Here is a 21266-nt window from a genome sequence, read left to right on the forward strand (position 1 = left end):
ACACCTTGACTTAGGGTTTTATTGTCACTTAGCTTTAGGTTTATCTCTGATCCTATAGAGGATCCTTTTTTCTTAGCTCCCTCACATCGACAAGGCAGGTAATCGTTGAGAGAATATTATGTCCACACCTCTGATTGTTTTTAATAATTTCAACTCTTTTATCGCGATTCGTTTTAAAACATTTACAAGTAATTTCCACCATTTCTAATTTTTTTTATCAAATCTTCGCAGGTGTGATAACGCTCCAGACTGCCCAGATGCATCGGATGAAATGCATTGTACGCCTCGAATATGCGAGCAAGGCTTTTTCCAGTGTGAAAGTACTACAGCCTGCTACATGGAAACATGGAAATGTGATGGCGAAAACGATTGCTGGGATATGAGTGACGAAGCCAATTGCACGTCTATAGCGAAGTTAGAGTGCGCAGTTGGCCAATTCCGTTGTGCCAACGGGCATTGCATCAGCGAAAAATGGCACTGTGATAGCGAAGATGACTGTTTGGACGGAGAACCTGGAAAACTCTCATCTGATGAGATTGATTGTGACATTCGCTGCAAATATAATGAATTCAAATGCGACAATACTTGTCTTCCAAGTACCTGGGAGTGTGATGCTTCAGCCGATTGTCAAGATGGATCAGATGAAGGAGATCACTGTGCATATAGGAACTGCTCCGAGCACATGTTTAAATGCAAGTCTTCCGGAAAATGTATTTCGAAAGCGTGGGTCTGTGATGGAGATGCTGACTGCAGTGAAGGTGAAGACGAACTTTCTTCGGAATGCTCCATAACAGTAACTGGGATAGGGCACTGCCCACCAAGCTCGTTTTCATGTTCCAATGGAGATTGTATTGAGTCCGCCTATGTTTGCGATGGTGATGCCGACTGTGCTGAAGGAGAAGACGAGTATGAGGATTGCGAGTGGTCGCCCCTTGCTCATCCGAACTGCACTGTGGATCAGTTCCGATGTGACAATCAGGCATGCATTTCGAAAAATTTAACCTGCGATTCTGTCAACGATTGTAAAGACGGTTCTGATGAAAGCCCAGATCTGTGCCGGAACTCAACTAAGGTTTGTTCACCACCGGAATTTTTCAGATGCAATACAGGTGCCTGTGTCCGTGCTAGTCAGCTATGCGATGGACGAAACGATTGCATGGATTACAGTGACGAAGCTTCCTGCGGTGTTAATGAGTGCCTTCTTTCAAACATGTGTCAACATAAGTGCATAGATCTTAAAATTGGATATGAATGCTCCTGTCATCCGGGGTATGAAGTTAGCCCGAATAATCCCAATGCATGTCGCGATGTCAATGAATGCGAGACAATTCATCCTTGTACTCAGATATGCATAAACACTATCGGGTCATACCACTGTTCGTGCAAGGATGGCTACCTTCTTAAGGACAAACACGTTTGCAAGGCTACCAGCAATGAGACAACTAAACTGATTTTTTCCAACCGGTATTACATTCGTCAAGTTAACATGGCAGGAAATAGTTCAATCCTGATACATCAGCTGTCAAATGCAGTCGCCCTGGATTTCGAGTGGAAGACTAAGTGCTTATACTGGTCAGATGTCACCTCAGAATTAAGCACTATCAAGCGGCAGTGTGGGGATGAAAATAGGACCACTCTACTTCACCATTCAATGCTAAAGAATCCGGATGGCTTAGCTGTCGATTGGGTTGCCGGAAACTTATATTGGTGTGACAAGGGTCTGGACACGATTGAGGTATCAAAACTGGACGGTAAATACCAAAAGGTTCTCATAAATAAGAACCTTCGCGAACCTCGTGCTATCGCTGTTGATCCCTTCCGGCGTAATATATACTGGTCTGATTGGGGAGACTCTCCTTATATTGGTAAAGCTGGCATGGATGGCTCAAATCGAAAGGTGATCATTCGGGATAAATTAGGTTGGCCAAATGCCTTGACTATAAGCTTCGAAACTAATGAACTGTACTGGGGTGATGCGCGGGAGGATTTTATAGCAGTGAGTGATTTAGATGGCAATAATCCTCGCGAGTTGTTGTCAAGACGAACGAATCCATCACTCAACCTACATCATATTTTCGCGATTGCAGTGTGGGAAGACAGAGTTTATTGGACAGATTGGGAGACCAAGTCGATTGAGTATTGTAACAAACACGATGGGCAAAACTGTTCAAAGCTGACCACTACTATTCATCGGCCAATGGATCTTAGGGTATACCACCCCTATCGTCAAAGAGAAATCCCCAATCCCTGCGAGAACGCCAACTGTTCAACGCTCTGCGTATTGTCTCCAGATCCACCCTATTATAAATGTCTTTGCCCCGAGAATTTCGTCCTTGAAGCAGATGGTCGGTCCTGTCGAGCGAATTGCACGCCTGCACACTTCCAATGCGCTTCAACCTACAAATGCATACCTTTCTACTGGAAGTGTGACACCCAAGACGATTGCGGTGATCGATCTGACGAACATGAAAACTGCCCCAAATTCGTGTGCGAGATAGGCCAGTACCAATGTGCGAATTCGAAGTGCATCCATCCTCGTCAAATTTGCGATGGAAAAAATCAATGTGGCGACAATTCTGATGAACTGGATTGCGATCAGTTCACCTGTTTTGAAAACGATATTAAGTGCGGGAAATCGGAAAATTCGTCAGCCTTTTGCCTGGATTCGAGTAAAAAATGTGATGGTCAGCGAAACTGTCCCAACGGCGAGGACGAGCTAGAGTGCAGCAAAATAAACTGCACAGCTAACCAGTTCCAATGTGGATCAGGATCCTGCATTCCATTGGTTTGGGTTTGCGATGGCGACACAGATTGTTCCGATCAAAGTGACGAAATGAGCTGTGGCAACCGAGTTTGCGGAACGACTGAATTCAAGTAAGCTCAAAGCTATTGTTTCCTTAGTATAGCGAAATATCTGTAACTTTTTCTTCCCAGATGCAAGTCAGGACGCTGCATTCCGATGCTCTGGAAATGTGATGGAGAAGAGGACTGCATAGGGGGCGACGATGAACCGGACTCCTGCAATGCGTCTATGTCGCATACTTGTGAGCCCAGCTATTTCATGTAAGATATCGAAAAAAAGGTTTATTGATAAAGCGATTTATTGACTGGATACATGCAGGTGCAAAAACAATAACAAATGCATCCCTGGAAGGTGGCGTTGTGATTATGATGACGACTGCGGCGACAGGAGCGATGAAATGGATTGTGTTATGCGAAATTGCTCTGAAAGTGAATTTAGGTGAGAAGTTAACTCCTAACCGGATGATTTCATATCTACCAACCCCAACCCCAATTTCAGATGTAGCAACGGAAAATGCATAAAACACAACTTCCGCTGCGACGGAGAAATGCATTGCGATGATGCCAGCGACGAACAAAACTGCAATATCACCTGCCTCGATGGTGATTTCAAATGTTCAGTGTTCAATATATGCATTAACAAGTAAGTTAACGATTTCCTATAGACTCCTTGTGATTCCTTAACAAACTATTATTCAAGGATATATAAGTGCGACGGGGATGATGACTGTCCAGATGGTTCGGATGAAGTGAATTGCGACTGCCCTTCGGATCACTTCCTTTGTGCTGATGGAAAATGCATTTTGAATCGATGGCGATGCGATGGATGGTCAGATTGCGCTGACGGTTCAGATGAAACAGTTGAAGCATGTGCGAATGTTCCGTGTCATGTGAATGCTTATAAGTAAGTATAGATGAAGAGCTTTAGGTTAATTCGTTGAAAAGACATCACAAATCGTAGTTACATAGTCATGGTTGACTCCAGTCGACCCGGATGGTCTTTTTGGCTACCCCCACCAATGGTGGTATTTCGGCTCCTAATTGGGTTTTGGTTTGCCGGAAAGAGATGATATTACTTCGTTCGGGGTTTCCCCTTGGATGCCTTGAAACGCGGAGGGGGGGAGGGGGGACTTCGAAAACGTGAAGCCCAAGAGAAGAGCGATAAAGCCAAGGAAAAAGACCTCAAATCAATCAGGGATAGATCCATATGCCCTTGTCATAAACAGGAGACGCCAAGGAAAAGCTATCCTGTGTCTACTACACATAGAATCACAATCGAGAATGGTAGAAGAATGAGCCTGGATTTGCTCAAATTCTTCGAATTAGGTACGAGTCTCAGAATAAAAGACGCGTCAAAAAGATTGACTTTTCAAGGTGACAGTAGTCTTCGACAGTGCCGAGAACGCAAACAGTTTTGTCCAGAACTCTTAAATTAAAGCGCTCCTTTAAAAACCTCCATACCACAAAACTTCGTCCACCGATTCGAACTTATCAAAAGGATCCTCCTCGTCTTCTAAGATCCCCAGGGATGCTATCTCGGCCGTCAAACTATCGAGGGGCTCAAAACCCATAAGAATACATACCTTCCAACACTATGAAACTGGCCTTTTTTGGAAACGAATTTCCGAAACGCGTTGCCCTTGGGTACATCCCTATCCCTGTGGAATACTTCATCCCCAAAATCCATGCAATGCTGTAAGTGTGGGCGTTCGAACTACACCACAAAATTTTGCTATTTTCAAGCTGCAGCAGAGAGCAAATATGAGGAGGCTTGTAAAGGGAAGACTTGTCTCTTGTATAAGAACCCTGAAAACAATGCTAAGAATCGCGCTCGAATGGCAAGAATATTTGCGATTAGTTAAGCTAGCGGTCATTCAAAATAATGTTTTAACTTTAACCCGGAAGAATCCCTGGACAACCTCCCGATCTTCAGACCCGCGGACCGGAAATATCTGAACAACTCTCAAGCTGAAGCCAATCAGGTGTTGCGTGTTACTAAAACCTTTTTCCAGGTGATAGCAATGGAATTACCCAAAAAAACACAAGGTGAGGAAGAATAGGCCCGACAGCCCCTCCCAGACCACAGGTCCTACTCCAGTTTTCAACAGTTCTCCGATAATCAAAAAATGGTATCAGAAATCCTTAAGACCCGAAAACAGCGAGCAAACAGCTCACAAAACCAAGATATATTAGACGTCTATGATAACCTCAGAAGTACTGTGGACAATATAAATATTAACAGCGGCTTGCACTTCATTAAACTCTCTAGAATTCTATACCAACTAAAATAACATTGAAATTATAGCACTATAAGAAACTTTCAAGCCAAACTTAAACTCCCCTCATAAACGGATTTCAGGATACTACATAATAAGTAAGTCCAGAATGGACAGATATGGTGGAGTCGCCATTGCTTTCAGCAGGGATACCCGCTTTCCCAAAATCAAATACTCCACGGCTATGGACAGAATTATCGGAAAAACAGCAAATCTAAATTCTAACCTAACAAAAATTTCGGCTAAGATATTTCCATCCATCCAGGGATGTTTTCGCCGTCGAATACTATCAATTTCTTAGATAACATCGAAAATGTCTTCCTACCAGGGGATCTGGATCATCATGATCAACGGTGCAACAACCGGTATCCGTTCTAGGCCTACCATAGTAAGGAACTCCAAACATCCCGGTTTTGCTCCGAGGTTCACCAATTCGATATCCCTAAAAACTGTCTCGGGTCCTGACCTACGCCATCGCTGAGGAAGGGTCTGCCATGTCTGCCCAGATATTGTTCGTATAGACTTCCCGACTTTCCGGGCTGGATCATCCTCATCCATACGGATTAGGTGACCGTAACCTATTGAGCCGGATTTTATCCACAACTAGACGGTCTAATACCACGACCGAGATATAGAATTCATCGTCATAGAGGCAGAGGGAGCAATCCAGCCTCATGTAGGGGGCCAAAATTCTTCGAAGGATTCTTCTCTCGAATGCAGCCAAAAGTTCGCAATTTTTCTTGTGAATACATAAGGAATAGCAATATCTGGTCTTGTTTTGTACAGTAAGAGCTTTGACCCTATGGAGAGACGTTCCCAGCGAACCAGTTTTCGTAAGCTGAAATAGGCTCTGTTGGCAGCCATTTCATCGTCATGGCTGTTATCGGTTGTGATTTTCGACCCTAGATAAGAAAAATTTCCAAGGGTCTCAAAGTTGTAGTCTCTCTCTCTTTATATCATATACTTCGCCTTGCCTTCATTAATGTACAGCCCCAGATATCCCGCCGCCTGCTCGATCTGGATGAAGGTAGACTGTACATCTCGGGGTGTTCTTCCCATAATGTCAATATCATCAGCGTAGGCCAGCAGTTGGGTGGACTTGAAGAGGATGGTGCCACTCGCATTTACGTCTGCATCGCGAATCACTTTCTCCAGGGCTAGGTTGAAGAGGATGCATGATAGGCCATCCCCTTGTTTTAGACCGTTGTTGAAGTTGAATGGTCTTGAGAGCAGCAGATTCGCTCTCAAGACCATTCAACTTCAACAACGGTCTAAATGTTGAAGTTGAATGGTCTTGAGAGTGAATCTGCTGCTTTCATGTGAGGTTGCACGTTGGTCAGGGTCAGCCTAGTCAGTCTTATTAATTTCATCAGTATTCCGAATTCTCTCGTGGCCGTGTACAATTTTACCCTCGCTATGCTGTCATAGGCGGCTTTAAAGTCGATCAGACGATGGTACAACTGATGTCCATATTCGAACAGTTTTTCCATCGCTTGCCGCAGAGACAAAATCTGATCTGTTGCTGATTTGCCTGGAGTGAAGCCTCTTTGCTATGGGCCAATAAAGTTCTGGGCGTATGAGGCCATCCAACCTAGCAAGATAGAGGAGAATATGGTACTCAGCAACGTGATACTTTTATAATTGTTGTACTGCGTGATATCATGGTTTTTAAACCGGTGGATTACACGGACTGTTTCTTCTATGCCTGGCGGCATCATTTGTTCGTCGTGTTCAGTTGGCGGGACCTCCAACTCGAAGCACAGATTCTCTCCGTACATCATCTCCGCGCAGAGGATGAAAGGCAAGGACCGCGACCACCGCGGATCGTCGTGAGCCATTAAGGCGGCATTTAGCGTCCGGTGCCAACGTTCTAGCATACCATTAGACTGTGGTAGTACTCCTATGGCGTTTGAAGTCAAGGAACTTGCCTAACTCCGCGAAAAAGTAGACTCGAATTACATTCCCTGGTCCGTGACGATTACGGTTGGTACACCAAAGCGCGGAATCCACTCTCGACGGAGGGCCTCGCCACATGATTGCGCCGTAATGTCAGACAGAGGTGTTGCTTTAGGCCACCGCGTAAACCTATCGATGTGTGATACTACTTGTACCCGTGCGAGTCTCACAAAGGGCCGATGATATCGAGATGGATCGTATAGAAGCGCTCGGCTGATCTAGCGAATACTTCTACTTGCTTTCGTACGTGTTTGTTGACTTTGCACTACCTGGCCCAAGAGTTCCGGAATGAATGGCTAGGATTGGTTATCTGAGGCCTCGAAGAGTAAATAGAAGTTTGAGCCAAAAAATAGGAAACTCCTTGAACTTGTATTTGTAGTTTACCTTCAGGCTGTGAAGCTTTGCGTCGTCTTTTTGTGCCTCGGCGATTATCGTATAATCTACCACAGCGGGAACTGTGACCTCCGAGATTCGAGGCAAAGCATCTGCAACAACATTGTCTTTTCCAGACAGGTGTTGGATATCATAAGTGAATTGGCTGATATAACTCAAAAGCCGACGTTGGCGAGGGGATGCTTTGTCGGGCTTCTGTCTAAATGTGAAAGTAAGGGGCTTGTGGTCCTGCCCTCAAGTGAGAAGCGGAAGTATTTTATGGTGAGGTACGCGGCGAGTAGCTCACATTCGTAGGCGCTGTAGTTGCGTTGCGCTGGGTTGAGCCAGATTTAGTTCACAGATTGGGGAAGAGCGGCGCCTACCGCTGTATCTGGGGCATCGACAAACACAGCTAGAGGTGTATCTGGCATAGAAAATGCCAACAGTGTTGCGTCAACAAGCTGCTGTTTGACTATCTCAAACGCATGGACGGCCTCAGTAGGCCACGTAACCTCGCAGGGGTCTTTGGTTTTGGGTCCAGACACGTAGGCGTTAAGGATCGCTTGGTGCTGAGCGGCCTTGGGCAAGAAACGACGATAGAATTTTAACATGCCGAAGAACCTTCACAGATCCTTCACGGTGGTTGGCAGGGGAACGCTCTTAATCGATTCAACCTTCTCTGGGTCAGGTTGGAGGCCTTCAGGAGGTTATCAAATATCCGAGAAATTTTACCTGCTTTTGTAGGAATCTGCATTTTTCAACGTATAAAACAAGCCTGGCCTCAAGGAGACGCTGAAAAATGCACTCGAGATGGTCCAAGTGCTCAGATTCTGCAGAGGGAGCGACCAAAATGTCATTCGTGTATACGAAACAAAAGTTCAAGTTTCGCAAGCCAGAGCGGATGAACCTCGGAAAGTCTGCGCAGCGTTGCACAAGCTGAAAATTATTCTGGTGGACTTGAAAAGCCCGAAAGGTGTACAGATAGCCGTTTTCGGAATGTCTTCGGGAGCGACAGGGATTTGGTGGTACGCCTTGGCTAATTCCAAAGTCATAAGAATACGGAAGTTCGTAAACGCGCAAAATCATGGATGTTTGGTATGGGATATCGGTCTAGAACTATCTGAGCATTCAGACGCTTATAATCTTCACATGGCCGTCATTCGCCGATTGGCCGATTGAAAGGTCTGCAGATACCCTGTCTCATTTGATCATCAAATTCTTTTTCGCAACAGTAAGCTTCTGGGGTGAAAGTGGACGCACTTTTGAGAAGATTGGAGAACCGATAGTGTTGGTGTAGTGCCGCACATCGTGCTTAACCGGCTTGGAGAAACTAGTTTCCCTAGTAACGTTACGGTACTTCTTGAGGAGTGCGCGAATGCGGTGGTCGGCTACGTCCTCGAAAATAATCGAAAGAGTGTCATCTTTGCAGGTAGAAATTTTTCCTGACGTCTGTAACGAGGTTACGGGGTATATCAAGGACTTGTTCTGCATGTGCATTACCAATGCATAGTGACACAGGAAGTTTGCGCCTAATATGGGGATGCTAATGTCCACCAAAATTGAACGCCACGAAAACGTTCGGCGCGGTCCGAGACTCACGTCCACCCGCCTACAGTCATTGATGTGGATGTGAGAAGAATTCGCGGCAGCCAGTCGTAGGTTATGCGGGATTAAAATGTCCGGACGGGGTACAGGGAGAACCGACACCTCAGCGCTCGTATCAACCAGGAAGCAGAGAGAGGGTCGTAGATTATAAGGCGACGTGGTACTACGCTTCGGGTACGCGTTGTACTGTCTGGCCCAAGAATTTACATCTTTGTTCATGGACGGCCAGAAGTATTTTTCAGTGACTAACCGGTTCGTCATCCTGATGCCTGGCTGCAAGTTGAATCGTTAAAGTTGCATAATTGGTACTCATTGAGCAATAGTTGAATGCAATGGTTGAAGAGGTCTCAACGTTGGGAGGAAACGCCATGAGTCATATTTCATAAATGCCCTGGGGTTAGCAGAGGAACGAGGTTGGAGATCAGTCATAGACTACCCTCATTCAATAGCAGCTTTGGTTCTAGAAGAGTTCAACAGCTTGCACAAGATCGATTCGTATATTTTACTTACCAATTCCAGAGTTCGCTTGGGTATTGTTCCGTATCGTCTATGGTGTTGCGAACCCAACGTATTGCGTGATTTTTGTATAGAACGTGTGATGAGGATTGAAGTATCTAAAAGACCCTCGTAGATTCCTAAATTTGGGAATCATGGAGACATGCAAGCGCGGTTCGATAGAATATTTCAGAGGAGCTAGACGTAGGCGCTGATGGAGCCGCACGGTCAAATTTGGTCACTTTTCAGGTTTTAGTATAGCTCTGCCCTCGTTGTTGACTCCAATAATCCCAGATCGTCATTCTAGCTACCCCCAACTTCTACGCTTACTACAATTTATAAGTTAAAGCCAACATAAATTCTTACGATATTTCTCACCCTTCCAGATGTAGAAATCACAAATGCATTCGCAAGGCTGCCCTCTGCGATGGCGTGGACGACTGCGGCGATAATGCTGATGAGAGTGCCGAAGTATGTGCAGCGCTTCCGAAATGCCGACATGATCAATTCCAATGTGAGAACGATCGTTGCATCCCTAAGAAATTCCGCTGTGATGGCCAATACAACTGCATCGATGGATCAGATGAAATGAACTGCAAGGCTCCTGTGTGTGCCTTCGGGACATGCTCTCACATTTGTACTGAAAAGAAACTTGGAAACTACAATTGTAAATGTGCTGCGGGCTATGAGAAGGGAAGTAAAAAGAACGATACCTGCTACGCGACGGGACCTGATCAAATCCTGCTTCTTGCTTCGGAAGAAGAATTCCGCTTCATTCTTCCGCAGAAATACGAAGGAACCACTGTTATGGGTTTTATTCAGACAGGAAGCCTGAAAATCGATGTATTTGATTTTTACTTGAGTAAAAGTGATTTGCTTGTTTTCTGGATCGACTCCCATCACAACAAGATTCATACAATGAAAATGCATCCTTTGGCGGAATCTAAGGACAGTCAACGGTTTAAACGAAACTTTGAAGATTTAGTAGCTTTCGATGTAAGTGGGGGGTACTTTTTGGAGGAAATATTTTCTGATCTTCCACTTTTAATTGCAGATACCGAACTTAGATGATCCTAAATCGTTAGCGGTTGATTGGGTGAACGCTAAGCTCTACATAATTGACTCAAAACACAACAAAATCATCGCAACAGATTTGGAGGGTAAATCCTACATTTCCCTCGTCTCGACTGGCATGCACCCAATGGATATTGTGTTAGACCCAGAGACAAGGTTGATGATATGGTCAACTATGGAGAATGGCATTTTAGTGGCGTCAATGGATGGTTCGAACAAGAAGAGCCTTGTTGAAATGGATGTTGGTTGGCCAATCAGCATGTCCATAGACTACCCAACGGGTCGCCTATATTGGGCTGATTACCGCAAGGGCACCATTGAAACGTGCTTATTGAATGGCAAGGATCGACATGTAGTTCGACGATTCCCTACAAATGGTAAGTTAATTGACCAAAGGATTTCACATCCACCAAGTCAACATATTTAATTTGCAGAGAAACCACAGAAGATTGACGTGTTTGAAGATTCACTGTACATTAAACTGTACGACCAAAGTATTATCAAAATGAATAAATTTGGAAATGACAATGGCACATTCCTTTTGAAAGGCTACCGGTCGTCAGACATTGCTATAGTGCATCCTTTGAAACAAAATCGTAACAGTAAGTTTTTCCCTCCCTCCAATGTATGGCAGTTTTTATAATATCTTGAATCTGCAGCAACCAATCCATGTAAATCCAATCCGTGCTTCGAGCAGAATGCATTGTGTCTCCTCTCTCCGGACAATGATTCGGGTTTCACTTGCAGTTGTCCCAGCAATCTTATCACCACACAAGTAAATGGGGTATGTCAAATAGATTCGATTCTTGCCATCTATCTGATCTTCACAATCTTTGCTAATTTTAGAAATCTGTATGCCGTGAATTCGACTCAACTACGGAAAGCTGCCGGCTTAAATGTGGCTCTGGACATTGTAAGATCGTCGATCATGTTCCCAAGTGCGTCTGTCCACCCCAATTTGATGGAGAACTGTGTCAGCACTATAGATGTTCTGAGTATGATTATTACCATTTCTATCTTTACAATGATAATTATAAATTTAAATCATATTTCCAGCTATTGTTTCAACCGCGGTGTATGCAACATTGAACCAGTCAATGAAGATTCCAATATACATGATTTGCCTGCGTTGACTTGCACCTGCCCACCAGATTGGACTGGACCACGTTGTGAAATCTCAGTGCCAGATTGTCAGGTAAACACTTTGTGCCTCAAAAAAAGGACGAATTTCTTAATTCACATCAAATCTAATTACAGAGCCGATGTCACAACGGAGGATCTTGTGTTATCCGAGCAAACGGAGCTCAAAAATGTGAATGCCCGCCTGGATTCTTGGGTGAAAAATGTGAACATTGCATTCATTTGAGTTGCCAAAATGGTGGAGTTTGCCGAGACACGGTGACAGGTCAAACACAATGTGATTGTCCAGACGGGTAAGTTTTTTATGTTATCTAATAGGTATCCGTAGAGTTAATTCTATTACATTTGTTTTATTGCGAGAAAAGGATTGGCTCACCTAATTCACCGAGCAAAAAATTTTCAAGAACTTGACTTGCTGAGAAAAGTATTATTAAATGAGGATAGGAGGATGAGGAAAGTTTTTTTATGACCCATAAATTTTGGTTCATTCTCTGCATTCAATTGGAAACTTTGGAATTTAGGAAAGATGGATGAACAATGTTTTCTGATTCCATACTTCAGCCTTGTTCACTCATTGGCTTATTGCATGTCCTACTAAAGCTTTTAAAGTGATTAGTCCGTTTCTTTTCCCTAGGGTCGAGAGATATTTAACTAGGTGCATCTGATAAGGTCCTTTTTCTTCTTCTTCGACGGCGCTACAGCCCAAGTCGTGTCTACCGGATGCATCGCCTCCAATTATCTCGATTCAGACCGAGACCGAGTCCTCCAGTTAGACAATCTTAGAATCTATCTACAATCTGCGTCCACTGAGTCCTTCCATCGTTTCCTGGGATTCCCTTTTAGTCGGCTATCATCGGTTCTGCCTTTCAGCACTCGTTTCAGAATCCCTCTCTCGTACATTCACACGAAAGAGAACAGTGTTGAATTCAGTTGCTCGAGGGTTTCTAAGTAGCAAGCAACCATCAAGTGATGATCTCGCTCGTGATTCATGCAGGCACCAATCTCGCTTCGCACATTCAGAATTTAATTTCAATATCTGCCGCCGATATCGATATGATTCACGTGATTAGATGAATGTTGTTTGTCAATTCAAATACAAATGACCTTATGACAGCATGGCACTTAGGTCCAACCAATTGAACTCGTAAACTCGGAATGCGTTGAGAGACTGAATACGCTCGACTCGTTCAAAAAGGTCTGGATACTCTGGGTTCCAGGCCATGTTGGATTGGAAAGCAATGAGGCAGCGGACGAACTAGCCAAGAAGTCGCCAATGACAAGGCGCTGAAAGTTATGGAAACCCACAAAATTTCTCACCATTCTCACCCTGATCCCCAGGAGCCCACCTTAATATTCAGATCATACACCTTGCAATTTCACATATATGGGACCTCCCCGAGACTGCATTTAATTGTGTAGAAAAAACCTTCATTTCTTCTTCATGGGAAATCTTCGTTAGTGCATAAAGCTGTACTATCCACATGCCCTTCATCCTGGATTGTAATCTCGCAGTTAATATTCTGTCTGATTTCGGTTGCCAGGAAGTGAGGGCGGGCTTAGTGGATGTGATAAACATTAGTCCGTAACTGGCTTCCCAGAGAACAGTAGCACAATGCCGTAAGAAGGGGCGGAGTACTCCTCTAAATCCCACCATCATATCTCATTAATTCTGAACCTCGAGCTCGATGAATCATTACGTTAGCAAAGCATCAAGTTTCCGGACAAATAATAAATACTAATAATCTGAGTGAGAATGGCATCGCCTATTCCCTGAGACTCCTAGTTTGCCCATGCATATAAGCCAACCCTAGTTCAGACCATATCAGCCTTTCCTTGATCAGTCTGACTAATGTGTCACATACCCAACAATATCCTCAATTTCAATATCATTACCATAGTAAATAAGGGTAGCTTGTCACGGTAGTTTGATCTGCAAGACATGGTCGTACATTACTCTCCACATCAGTACCGATCCGTGTGGTACTTTGCCCTTATCAAATTTTCAACTGTGTCTACGTCGGTGTCATAGAGCTTTTTTGTTTACGAAATAATCCCTGAGGATTAGTTTAATGCACGTTAGACATCCGGCTGGTTAAGATACCTTAACTTGGGTGGTCTAGATCCCTTCAATTAGTTCATTTCTGCTCTGGAGACTCCTCCCCATGGGTTGGGGTTATCGTCTTTACACAGTCCCTTAAACAAATTTCTTTATTCTCAAGTATCGTATCTCGTAATTTTCTCTAGAAAGCTTTGTATGCCTCTCTTTTCTGTGCAAGAACCTGTACATCACTCTCACGTTGGTACTTCCATCTTGCTTGCAAACATTCAGCTTGCAGCTGCCTGGTTTTGTCATTTCATTGAGTTTTCGGTAATGTGAACAGTATTTTTGGGCTTAGGAATAGAGGATTCACAAGCTGCGACGACTATTATCTTTGCGACGATGGGGAGCACGCGGTTACCCCTCCAATCGTCACACTCAAAACGGGTAAAATTCTTTGAAATCTTAACAATCATCCCCTTTTTCCACTCTCTGTGAAAGGTAACTGCAGGTGCAGCGATAAATAACTCTGCCGGAAGATTGTCAAGCCAGCGGCCTTACTCGGTTTCAGTGCATTGATGGCCGAAATGATTTCTCTTCTGTTTGGAGGAACAGTCCGTATCCGCATGTTATGGTAACTAGCCATTTCATCCAGAAGAGGAGGAACCTCATCGGATGTGATATGTGATACGGTTAAAAACCGTGACGAAGTACCCTTTCCACCTCTTCAGTTGCTCATCATCGTGGATGAAGAGTCGACCATTAACGTGAAAGATTTGCAACCACATGCAAATTCTTTGTGACGCTGTATACACTTCTGAAAGCATGTCGTTGTGCCGTATCTTCCACTTCCCTGACAATAGCAATTTCTTTTTTGCTAAGGCGCACACTACGCTGAACTTCCCGGACCTTGCTCGGTATCTTCCCTTTCGTTCGTTGATCGCCACTTCGGGACTTGGACGACGCCCTGCGTAGCGTCCAAGGAGAGAGTTGTTTTTGATGGCACCGAAATGCTCAACGATGTTCTCAGGCGAGTTACTTAGTATATCCGCCGTCCGATCAGTGAGATAACTCTACCATTGTCGAGTGACAGCGGGATCATATAAGCGGTCAATGTTGAACTTCCCAACTTCTGTCAACTCGCCAATCCTGCGAGAAGTGGCGCGCAACACGCAAGCGAACGTGAGCGACTATCAGATGGTGATCCCTTTCGAGGCCGATGTCAATGCTTCTCTTGTTACGCACATCCAGGAGACAACTGCTAAATCTACTGCTGATCGTGAAATGGTTGATCTGATTGGTCACACGGTGCCGGTCAGTTGAAACCGAACTGACGTCATGACAAGCTCTGTGCTCCAACAATGTGCAACAATGATGAGGCCGTGTAAGGTGGAGAAATCCATAAACCCATTACCATTACCGCCTGTGTTTCATCATCACATGTCCGAGCAAGATGTTACAAGATCCCATCTTGGTATTCAATGTCACCTTTGGCAAGCATCCCCTGAATCGCGTTTAATCGCTCGTAGAAAACATCCTTATCCACTACATTGGAAGTCTCTATTGGTGCATAGCATTGTACAATTTGTGATTCTCCTTAACCGGTACCCGAATTTTACAGTCAGAAGTCTGTCAGAAATCGCCTTGCGGTCGTCGTTAGAAATAACCCGATGCCGGATTCACGGCTGCCTACCTTCGCTTTCCAGAATTAGAAAGTATATTGCATTAAGTGACGCCAGAGAGAGAGACAGGAGTACTCTCCAAAGGCTCCCATCTTACTTTACTGAGGCCCAGAAAGTCCATCTTATATCGTTGGAATTCCTGCTCAAGTTGGAAAAAGCGAGCATTCTGAGGACCCTCGCTACTGTTGTCGAGGAACGTACGTACATTCTAGAAATCAATCATAGTCCGTTTTCGATAGTAAAAGGTCTTCAGCATGAGGTCAATCCTTATACGAGGGGTTGTTGACTTTTCGGTAACAATAAAGTTTCAAAATTTTCAGTTTGCTAGCCCACAAATTTCCATCCTTTTAGTCGCCTTTTATGACAAGCAGGGAAGATTTTCTTAAGCCCCAACTTACAGGGTTTAAGTTCAAGGTAGGGTAGTAGAATTAGGTAGTATCAGCGGGTGTTTCGAGAAGCCCAATTGGCGCTGTCGTGCGCTGTTTTCGTGCCACAAACTCCTAAGACAATAAGTGTTATGAGAGCAGGAAAGTTCAGATCTTCAGAACCAGCCCGTAGCATTAGCCAAATCCTTCTAAACTTGGCACAGGTGTTGAACCTATGCCATCTGAGTTCCGCGGCTAAATAGTACGAGTAGTGAAAAGAGGGATGAAGATGACTACGGTTTCGTACCAGGGCAGAGGCAACTCATCAAAAGCTGCCTCACCTCTGAGGCAATCCTTCGTTGAATCCTATTATTATTATGATTTATAAAAGGGAGCGTATAACACCTCCGAACCTCTTCGGTGACGCTGCTCCTAGGGTAAAGGTGAGGCAGCGTCTAATGAGTTGCCTCTACCCTGGTACGAAACCGTAGCCGCCTTGTCCCTCTTTTCATTTTTGAACTTTGGTTGTTAACCTAAAAGGAGGCGTCCGTGCACCATAAAGAGTAGGAGCAAGTTGCTCTCGATTTGGTCCGGTTCGTCATTAAATGAATGCGGACTTAGGACTCCTCAGCCCCTAAAAGAAAATAGTACGAGTAAATTCCACTCTTGACAGTTGCCAGCGGGGCACGGCCAAGAACAGTGCCCCATCTGGCCAGTTCGTTAGCCTGCTCATTCCCCTCTATGTTCCTATGATTGGAACCTCAGAGATAAGTTACCTTGAGCATACCGCTCAGATTATTCAGTGCGTTTCTGCATTGCCCCATCAACCTGAAGGATGTCGCTGCTGAGTACAAGGCCTTAATGACTGCTCTCCTGTTGCACAGTATTTCAGCTTACGTGTGGCGTAATCAGTGGGTAACGCCCAGATTTCCCGAGATACTTCGTCGAGAATGTTGGTAAGGCTTCGCTATCCAGCATCTGGACTCACGTAGTCTGACAGCACTGCATGCTTTAGCGTATCTAATGTAGAGGTTTAGGAGGAGGATATATAGGACTTCAGACTTCAGAGCTCCGGAAGCACTATGTGACTCCTCATATTTGCTGTATTTGTGAACTCCTCTCCGTATTTGGTTCACAATCATTTAATGTTAGCGTAATTTGCCTTCATTTCTCATCTCATATGCAGTTGTTTCAGGATGACCCACCCCCCCTTCACCTTGTCTATTTTAAGAACTACTCTTTCACTTAATGAAAATTTCTCAGTCAAACCACTGTGATTTTCACTTTTTTGAAGAAAAAATGCTTGAATCCTACTCTGCAAATATTAAATGTATTTTTTTTTATTTTTTTGAAACAGGTTCCAGGGTAAAAGATGTGAGGTCGACGCTTGCTACAATTATTGTAATGGCCACGGTCGCTGTACTGTTGGTATAACCGGACCACAATGTGAATGCGATCCGGGCTATTGGGGAAAACAATGTGAGGCCGATTCATGCGTTCGATATTGCCTCAACAACGGCTCATGCACCGATCAACACCAAGGTCTCTCCTGTATATGTCCAGAACGTTATATTGGTAAACGTTGCGAAATCGACCGATGTCAAACAGCCAATCCTCCAAGCTGTAAGGACTTCAAGTTATTCAAATCTCTTTTGTATCTAAAAATTGATTATTTTATCTTTAGTATGTGATGAATTGACGGTACCAACTAGAACCCCTTGTTCTGGTGTTATATGTGAAAATGGAGGAACATGCTATGCTATTCAACAGGTTGGGGTTTGTAATTGTACACCCCCGTGGAATGGTCTTTTGTGTGAGGTATGGTTTACCACTTATTAAGGAATGCATAGATCATTTTTTATAACGTTTTTTTTCAAAATCTATAGAGGAACGTCGGTTTTGACAATCCATGCAACGGATATTGTTCAAATGGAGGAATATGCACAGTTTACGATTTCTCGAAACCAGTTTGCGCCTGTATTGGAGAATGGCAAGGACCTACATGTAGTGATCCTCCGCCATGTACAGAGGAGTGTGGCGTCTGCCAAAGTGGAAGCTCAATAAACGAATGCATGTAAGTTCCATGAAATTCGTCCTTGCATTGTTCTGAGGTATGACCGCGATATTTTCACTCTCACGTTTACTTGCAGGTGTGACAACGGAAGAATTAGCTCTTGTATGTCTACTTCGGAACGGTTGGACAAGCATGCAGCTGTTGCCTCGAAAGGGACACCGAAGTTCCTTTTCATTTTAGTGATCATTCTTTCCATATTAATCTTAAGCATTTCATTATTCGGCGGTGCCATATTATTCTTAAAGTGAGTTACTAACTTAGAAGATGGTTATGAGGAATTAATTTCGCTGAATTATATACTAGGAAACGACGAATGGCTCAACCGTTCTCCCACGCTAGGCTGACGGACAATGTGGAAATAACCAATCCCATGTACTTGGCCGACATAGATGACCCTCCTGCGTTCGTTCATGAAGACGATAAGGTTGGTAGTCCAGATGCTTTTAGATAAGAAGGCAGTAATTAACACTTTGCTATTTGCAATGTTTTTCATTGCATATCGCTTGCCAATAGACAACAAACTTATAACGAATAATATCTTTCCGAAAGGGTAACTTTGCGAACCCCGTCTACGAATCAATGTACGCTGGTAGTACACAAGATACCGAGATCGTCGCCAATAGCAGTATAGCGCCCGACGAACGGAAAGGACTCCTGCAGGACTCACACGACGAACCAAATACTCAAGATATTCTCTGATGACCAACCCAAGGTTGAAGAGTCATCGTCCATCAACACATTTATGCATTAAATCACATTCTTTGACTATAAATAATTAGAATTAACAAAAAGGACAAAATCGAAACTGAACAAACAATAAAAATCGAATTTAGTTAGAAGAGGTAATGCCTGACTGTGTCTGTAACACTGAAAAAAAAACGCTAATTGTAAATATCTAAATCGATTATGCGATTATTCGTTTGGAAATATCTTTTCTATTGTAATTATTTAAGTGATGGATAAATTTCGTCTTTCTCGAAATCCTAGAAACAAATTGGCTAGAAGGAAACTTTCCCGTAGAAGCTTATAATAGAGTCAATCGTTGAGATTATAGTTTTAAGTAGGAGATTCATTTCAAATTCATTTTATATTTTTTGTTTTTATTTTTTATTTTTTTACAAAAGTTACTTTCACCGGGAAGTAATGTACGGACTAGAATTTATGTGAGTCTTCGTGAGCAGCTGTGTTTTATATATATATATACGTGGATGATGTATAGGTAATATTTAATATTTTATACGCCATAACTGTAATATATATACATATTGACTGGACGAGAAGTAGCGAATACAGTAATGCTGCTGAATACAGTGAGCAATAAATCCATGGCAACTTAGAAGTACGTTAGGCATCTTTTTAAACACTTTGTATACTCGATAATAAGGCGAAAGGAATATATATGTTTTATCGTAAGTGATAAGCTACTTCCAACTTTTTATACAGCTATTAACTGAGACTTCTTTTGAAATTTGAAAATCATGGAAAAAAATGTGAAATACAATTTTCTCCAAGCAGTCAATGTAATTGTTTTATTAGTCTATTATAAAAGGTGTCGCTTTCAGATTGTTTGCAGAAATTCAGAGAGAAGTGATTGAAAAAACGGGACAAATTGGATGTAAACTCATCTGAGATGCTTTGTGACAAAACACCCGATGCCGAAAACTGAACAATTTAAGTGCCTCAGATCAATGCTATCAGATAACGCTCCACAGATCAACGCAATTGAAGTGGCGTTCTTTCTGATGGATTCATCAATGAATCTCTCAAAATTACATTTTACCGCAGTATCGTTCGCCTTCAATAACTCTGAATGGCCACCGACTATCAAAGTCAATAGACGTCGCCTTGCGGTAATGGAAGCAAAGATGGTATGCTTATGCAATTCGGGCTGAAAAGACTGATCTAACTAAAACTGGGAAACAATAAAAAAGGCGACTGAAATAGCTATAGCTTCATAAGCTAAATAGTGATCTGAGAGTCCCTTGACTCTACTCGGATTAGATCTATCCCCGGGAAAAACAGCGCAATCTTTCGGGATGAGCCGACCTCGACCCTGATAAAGAAGATTATGATAGGGTCCGGTAGGTCAAGCAACCGCACATCAGTCTTATTCTCCAGAAGAGTGTCTTTAGAGATTTAAAGAAAAAATACATTAAAGATTACTCAATAGATTCTTTGAAAGCCGGACAAGCCGTTCAGGATGAAGCAAAGTTGTTATCATCAGAATTAAAAAAACTGCTTGCAATTAAAACACTTAATTTACTGGAATGACTTTCCTTGGGTGATTTGATTGATTTCCACGCTCAGGTAGGAGCTAAAAAGTAGTCTAAAGATAAGGATTCAAAAAGGTAAGAATAAATGATGGTGATCTGTTCAAAGAGCGCTTCAGAAGAATGACGTCCTGCTGAATTGTCGCTTGAAATTTATTTTAACTTTGTTAAGTTAGCGCTGACGCAGTCGGGATACTGTCGCGGCTACGCAGTCAGAAGCGGGAGATTTGAACATTCTCCCCACCTTTTCCACCCGTTGGAGAAGTTTAAGTTGATGATAAGACTTGCGGATGAGAATCTCCCTCGGTGGTTGAGACTGGCGGTAGTACCAATTTTGATATTGGTCGCGTATATGTGGAGGTTGAAGTTTCGAAGGTTACAACTCGAGTGAGACCATCTTTGCCGGGATGAATTTGAATAACTCTGGCGAGCGACCACTTTGATGGAGAATACCGCTCGTCAGAGATGAGAGCCAATCATCCTTTTTTTGATGTCGTGGTGCGATGTTTTCCATTTAGAAATGGACTGATGAGACTTCAGATATTCCACTGATCAGCGTTCCCAGAAATATTGCAAACGTTCCTGGATCCGTTGGAAATGAGAGAGTCATGAAGTAGGTACATCGGTGAATGTAGGCTCAGGAATAGTGTTGATGGAAGCGCCTGTAATGAAGTGTCCAGGCGTGAGGGCAGAGAAATCATCTGGATCCTCAGTGAGAGCACTCAGCGGTCGTAAAGTGAGAACGGCTTCAAATTGTGCGAGGAACGTCGAAAAGTCTTCGTAGGTGAGAAGCGTGTCGCTGATCGTTCGTTGCAGATGGTATTTTACGGATTTTACCGCTGCTTTCCAATTTCCACCCATATGTGGTGCTCCAGGTGGATTGAATTTGCACTGGGTGCCATCATTTGCGAGAATTTGGTGCAAATACTGCGATTTTTGAACACTGCTGTTGAGAAGTTATTGAAGAGTGGCATCAGCATCCTTGAAATTAGTACCGCAATCACTAGTGAGTGATTAGTAGTATCCACGAATGTATAATAGTTGAGAACTGTGTTCCTCCATGTAGAGTGCGAGAATGAACGTTGGCGATGATGAGATGTGACAGTACGCAGTCTTT

The 21266-nt window shown here is 43.5% G+C and overlaps 1 protein-coding gene across 2 annotated transcripts in view; it reads left to right on the forward strand.

Annotated features, from left to right (window-relative positions):
* LOC119656327 (low-density lipoprotein receptor-related protein 1) overlaps positions 1–19398 on the forward strand; it is a 230720-nt gene extending 211322 nt beyond the window's left edge. The window contains exons 27-44 of one of the 2 annotated variants that reach the window (XM_038062789.1): positions 232–2874; positions 2935–3063; positions 3122–3241; positions 3302–3445; positions 3503–3706; positions 9893–10502; positions 10561–10957; positions 11015–11182; positions 11240–11364; positions 11427–11575; positions 11637–11775; positions 11838–12013; positions 17163–17428; positions 17490–17623; positions 17692–17879; positions 17956–18123; positions 18183–18303; positions 18429–19398. In XM_038062789.1, coding sequence (XP_037918717.1) covers positions 232–2874; positions 2935–3063; positions 3122–3241; positions 3302–3445; positions 3503–3706; positions 9893–10502; positions 10561–10957; positions 11015–11182; positions 11240–11364; positions 11427–11575; positions 11637–11775; positions 11838–12013; positions 17163–17428; positions 17490–17623; positions 17692–17879; positions 17956–18123; positions 18183–18303; positions 18429–18578 — 6031 coding nt within the window. In that variant the 3' untranslated portion in view covers positions 18579–19398. Of the gene's footprint in view, positions 1–231; positions 2875–2934; positions 3064–3121; positions 3242–3301; positions 3446–3502; positions 3707–9892; positions 10503–10560; positions 10958–11014; positions 11183–11239; positions 11365–11426; positions 11576–11636; positions 11776–11837; positions 12014–17162; positions 17429–17489; positions 17624–17691; positions 17880–17955; positions 18124–18182; positions 18304–18392 lie in introns of both variants that reach the window. The other variant, XM_038062790.1, reaches the window with a different exon arrangement.
* The last annotated feature ends 1868 nt before the right edge of the window (positions 19399–21266 follow it).

This window comes from Hermetia illucens, chromosome 4 (assembly GCF_905115235.1).
Source record: "Hermetia illucens chromosome 4, iHerIll2.2.curated.20191125, whole genome shotgun sequence".
Taxonomy (NCBI): Eukaryota; Metazoa; Arthropoda; class Insecta; order Diptera; family Stratiomyidae; genus Hermetia; species Hermetia illucens.